The 6,000-nt window shown below is 36.7% G+C and overlaps 1 protein-coding gene across 1 annotated transcript in view; it reads right to left on the bottom strand.

Moving 5' to 3' along the window:
- Positions 1-236: 236 nt before the first annotated feature.
- The window catches only part of WRNIP1 (WRN helicase interacting protein 1), a 36,969-nt gene continuing 31,205 nt past the window's right edge, over positions 237-6,000 (bottom strand). Inside the window, exons 5-7 of the mRNA XM_054017997.1 lie at positions 2,172-2,327; positions 1,377-1,456; positions 237-1,043 (exon numbers count right to left, since the gene is read on the bottom strand). Of these exons, the coding sequence (XP_053873972.1) occupies positions 768-1,043; positions 1,377-1,456; positions 2,172-2,327 (512 nt within the window). The 3' untranslated portion in view covers positions 237-767. The remainder of the gene's footprint in view (positions 1,044-1,376; positions 1,457-2,171; positions 2,328-6,000) is intronic.

Here is a 6,000-nt window from a genome sequence, read left to right as displayed (position 1 = left end):
CTTCTCAAAAAGCTATATTTAAAGAAAGCATCACATTATTAAAAACAAAATAAAGAGAGCTACACTTAAAATGTTATTTTTCAACGTGATGTGGTCATGCTACTTTCAACCTGAATTAGTCTACCAACAAATTATTTGAATTTGCTATGGAAGCTGGTTATTAGAAATAAAATCACCACAATAATGTTAAGAACCCCATCACTACCATAAAAAGGTTTAACACACATACACATAAATAACTTACAATAATTTTGGAACAGTTTTATTGATTTAAGACATCTTGTCATATCAAAAACAGTTTAAAACACAGTATGAGTATTACATTGTAATTCCATTTTGTTTTACCATAGGATTTTATATTTTCTCCTGTGCAATTTCAGGTGGTTTTTTTTAAATAGCATCCTCAAAATATGAAGTAAATTAAGGTGGCTTTTAAAATATATAATATTCCTTCACTGTGTTGTTCTGACAGTTGTAGTCTGTTCTCCTCAGCAATACATTTGTTTTCCATAAAGGGCAAAAGCCATGTTGCTTCAACCACAAAGTGTTATTAAGTTAATAAAAGCCACCTTTGGTTTCCTAATTTCTGCAACTGTAGATTGTTTTTAAAACATCCTCCAAAATGTTTACAAAACAGGACAACAGTGTCATCATGGGTCCAATAGTTTCATCATGTCAGCCCAGCAGGCATATGTCTGAATTGAGAAGAGATTTTCAACCCAACTGCAAAAAAATACTTTATTAAAAATAAAGTCACAGTAAGACTATTATATTTTTTGTCCCTTAAAAAAGTCCACTCCTTTCAGCTCTTCAGGCAGATAGTCTTGCTCTACAGGTTCCTTGTACATGGGGTTATATTTATAATCTTTACCATAGCCCAAGTCCTTCATGAGCCTGGTTGGGGCATTTCTCAAGTGCAGTGGAACAGGTGGAAGTGGTCCCTGGTGGTTTCTCAAACATGCTTTGACATTGCTGTATGCACTGTACACCTCAATAGACTTGGGTGCTCTAGCAAAGTAGACTACACATTGGGCTAGTATGACCTGCAAAACAGAGAGTGAGCAATATTACGTGACTTTTAGATTGTAAACTCTTTGGAACAAGGACCATCATTTAGTTTGTTCTTTGTACAGCATGTAGCACAAGGGGCCATGTCCTTGTCTAGCTTGTAGCTGCTATTGCACTATGACTGTTTAATAATACCACCACCAGCACCACCACCTCCTCTTGCTTTTGGCTAATTAAGAAGCAAAAGAATAGTTAACTTAGAATACAACGTTGTAAATATTATACAAAGAAACCAAGAGTGACAAGACAAAATAAAACTTGTTAAAAATATGTGTATGCTCGTACAAACAAGTTTGTGACAGCTTTACCTCACATTCTGGCATTCCAATAAAATGACAGCCTTGGTATGCAGCAACTGCTTGTGTTAATGCCAAAGGATCTGCCAGTCCTACAACAAAAAGGATCATACGTAAGTAAATTAAAACCAGCAAAGTAGAGTAAGTACTGTCTTTCTTCATCTACGCTACAAAGTCATACCTCTGCTACTGAAGTAAAGGTATGCAGGTATATTGGAGGTGGCTTTTTCAGATAACAGGTCATTTTAGATAATATATGTAGATGGTTTCCCCAAGACTACAACCATCACATCTTCATTAAAGTATTACAAGGGAAGTTTTGGTGAATCAGTCAGCCGTGGATAAGCCAGCAAGCTGTTATCAACTGGGAAAACAGTTAGCAGGCTTTGAAGTCAGGGTGATTTAGAGAGTTAGTTTCCCCAATTACCAGAAAATATGGGTGTCCCTAACACCCTCTGGATAATTTAAGTACAAATGAAAATACATTTTTAGTTAAATAAAATAAATTGTTTTGATTATCTACTGACACCTAAATTCAGGGATCTGTGTTTTTCCTGTAACAGTTGATCAAATCATTAACACCCAAAGTGGAATTCTGAATGCAGTTATCCACTTAATCTGAGGTGTCAATGATATCATCAGTTGTTGCAAAATAAAAAGTTTAGTCCTGAACTCTAGTTATGGCAACGGACTTTGATTTGTTGTTTTTTTAAACAAACAGATTTTTCCAAAAGTAACTGATGCAAACGGAAGAACTTTTAGATATTATTTTTTAAAATGTTCCAGTACTATTATTGTGATGCCCACCTATATCTTCGCTTGCAAATCTCACCAGCCTTCTTGCCACATACAGTGGATTCTCACCACCTTCGAGCATTCGGGCAAGCCAGTAAAGGGAAGCATTTTCATCTGAGCCTCGCATAGATTTATGAAGTGCAGAAATACAGTTGTAATGCTCTTCACCTATTTAGAGAGGGGAAAAAATGGCGAGAAATGTTATGTACAGAAATTTAACTGAACAAACCCACAGAACATCTATTTTTTTATTGTGCTTTCAATAGTAAATACATTTTAAGGGAATTTCTTTTAACTGGGTAATAACTAGATATGGGCCAAAACGTCAGATCCAATCCCCTAAATCTCTGTGTGTAAGTTGTGTCTGATATGCAGCAGGCTTATTCAATTTTTTTAAAGTTTTTACCTTTTCTTTATACACTGAAAAACAAAATAAAATTGTTTTTGTAGTTCTCCTTTAAAATCTGTCTTTAACAAGAAAATATTATTTCATTTTAGGGCAATTAGGAATCAGGAAAGCCATATAGAATAGCTATTGATGAGGAACAAGAAAGGGAAAAATATATTCCAGTTGATTGGTGAGTATTACTGGGTAAGGAATTCATCAACAAGCTTACTGTGCCACCACTTTTGAATATTCATGGAAAATTGGGGAGGTGACAGAAAACTGGACAAAAAACAAACTGTACTACTGATCTAACAAAGAGAAAAGGAGCCTAGCAATTATATTCTCATAAATTGAACAATATCTGATGACAAACAGCAAAAATTAAGGAAAAGTATTTCACTCCTATGCCAATTTTTTCCCATTCAGATAGGGAGAAACCTGGAAAGATGCAATACTGAAAGAGATCTACAGCTGACAGAAGACAGTAATCAGATGTGAATTTGCAATGTTAGATTCCAACAAAGAAACCAATGCAATTTTATGATGAATACATAGAGATGTCATATCACAAAGTCTGGAGGAAATAGTTTTTCTCTACAGCGCTGGTGCAACTGCATCCTGGATTCAGTTACAGGCACTTTCTTTACAGACAGACACTGACAAATGGATGGGAGCTCAGGAGGGAAAAAGCGATTACATATGGGGCTAGAAGAACTGAAATGCCAAGTAAGTTTAATATATAGAGATTGGCTAACTAACTCCTCCAGGGAGACAACTGAGGAAAAGGAGCAGAGCAAAGCAAAGCAAAGCAAAAGTGGATATAACTAAAAATAAAAGGGGGAAATTAAGAAAGGGAAACAGACAGTTTATGTGTACTTGATTAGCAAGTTTTTTAAAAAATATATTTATGTTTTTTTAACTTTCCTTATCATCTGCATTTTTTTTGGCTAAGTGTCTGGTGTGCTTTGGTTCACAGATACCAAAAATATAAAATTATTAAATAACTGACTGCACATAAAAGCAACTGTTACATTTCTCTTTCTCCTCTACCTCACAAAATTTACACCCACGGGGCCTTATCCTTAGCATTCTTAGGTGTTGTGTAATAGAAGCTGTTCATGTTAGTTTGAGTATGGAGGCCCCAAACCTTCTGCCATTGAACTGAAAAGGAAAACACTTGCAGACTTTCATGGGAGCAAGACCTGGGCCCAAGTCCCATATGGTTATTGTAAATACCATATTGTTATTCTATCCAGATTTTAGGCTCACAAGTGTGGGCTTCTGGAACATACAAGCCTGCAGACAGCTATTTTTAACAGTATTCCACACAGAGTCCACTGGTATGCAGTCATTATCATGCCAACATACGCAGCATATCTGTGCTCCATCATAGCACTCAAGCTTTCAACTTCAGCTGGTAGCAATAAACCCAAGCAGCTGAACTCGCATCATGCTCTCGGAAAAGGCGTCTCTTGGTCTTTTAAAGTAAAGACGACACACTTGCCCATCTCTTTCTAATGAAAGTGCTTTCATGTGCGGTTTAGGCTGCTAGACGGGAGTTGACTTTGTAATACAACACTAGATGGGGAGAACCCAAACATGTATATAAGCCCTGAAACACAACAAGGTATGTATTTCACAGCAGATGACTAAGTCATGTTGGTAACAGACATGGAAAAGGCCATATTACTATTCTACATTTACATTACAGTCAGAGCTAGAGACCTCAACAAGGTCAGCGTCTCATTGTGCTAGGCACTGTACAGATAAAACAAGCAATAGTCCCTGTCGCACCCATATTCTGCCCTTTTCAGCCAGAGAAGAATGTAGCCAGCCTGTGGATAAGGGATAGCAAGTACACAGTAAGAGGGAGACCACAACAATCGAATTGATAAGAAGAGGTCTTCTGCCTGGGACTTATGAGAAAGAAAGCATGAAAAGCCAGTACATAACCTTCAGCCTGCACATAACTAATGTATGGGCTTTTTGCTACTTCATAAAGAAGGAAGATTTTATTTATTTATTTATTTTTAAATAATTTGAAGGGGTTTCCAGATAAGAAGATATTCCCAGTAGCTGGGCTAAACAAACTCAGAGGCCAAAGACTGAATAAATCCAAACAATGATTACTATATAAATAACTAGAAACATCACAGTGATTATTTATCATTGTTTTCAATTAAATCAACACTAATACAATCAGAAATATGAAAATAAAATGTAAAAGTGATGGGGGAAATATACAAACTCGTAACTGAAACGCAGTGTTGTATCAATTCATCCATTAACATAAATATCAATATTGTGTCACTGTTTTCTTGTGCTTCCCCATCTGTTTGTCTCTTGTCTCATACTTAGATTGTAAGCTCTTAGTGACAGGGATCTCCTTTTTGATGTGGGTTTGTACAATGCCAAGCACAATAGGGTCCTGCTCCATGATTGAAGCTCCTAGGCACTATGGTAATACAAATAATCAATAATACAATATGGACACTGTTCAAGAGTGAGTGCTGTATCAACCATTATAGACCCTTAAATTATACTGAAAAAAAATCAAGATAAAAACTACAAGATGTCCAGAATCACTTGTTTCCCTCAGATCTACTGTACATTGCAAATGCTGCAGCATTCAACTGGTGGCTGAGTTTGACAAGAACACCTCCTTTATCTGGATGCTACACTATACAACTCAATCTTCGCTGGTGTGCACACACAGAGAGCAGCATCCCTATGAGGGGAAGGATTTATACAGTTTGGGTTGGGAGTGGCTCACTCCCTAGGATTCTGGTTAGTGCTTGGTGGAAGTATGTAGGAAAATACACCTCAATATTTATTTGGCCACACTTGCATAAGATGACAAGAACTCTCAATTTCATATTTACTTAACATCTGATTAAATGCCACTTAACCACTTGGATTAGCTAAATGCACAGTTATTACATAGAGTTTATGCTAATACTATCATGATTAAGCAACAATAATTACCATTCACTATTGTTAGGCTAAATACATTTCTTGGAACATATTCTACTAGAAGGGCAATCTTGATTCAGCATGTCCTAGTTATAAAATTCCTTACAATATGCTCTATGTATACAGCTCCTGCTGTCTAGAAGCACTTTACACACTATATGCCTAAAGCATCACTGAACTGCAGTGACCTCTAGCATAGAGGGCAATGGTCAAGCAGCATACATGAGGCTTCACAGAGTAGGGAGATGGGAAATGTTGTAGGAGGATACAGGAAGGCAAACCTCAATTCTTACAGAATGCATCATGGGCTCTTAAAAATTGTTTGCTGTGTGTTAATCTTTCAAAGACAATATCTGATGAACTCAAACAGGTAAACTGCATGGAACCCAGTGTATTTACCTCAAGGACAAGCAGCTGACCTAATATGCTTATATTTGAACTAGTGGCTTCAGAGAGACACCGAGTATGGCACCCGGATAC

Source organism: Malaclemys terrapin, chromosome 2, assembly GCF_027887155.1.
Source record: "Malaclemys terrapin pileata isolate rMalTer1 chromosome 2, rMalTer1.hap1, whole genome shotgun sequence".
NCBI lineage: Eukaryota > Metazoa > Chordata > Testudines > Emydidae > Malaclemys > Malaclemys terrapin.
Note: the sequence above shows the minus strand (reverse complement) of the source record. Positions and strands in the feature narration are given on the sequence as shown.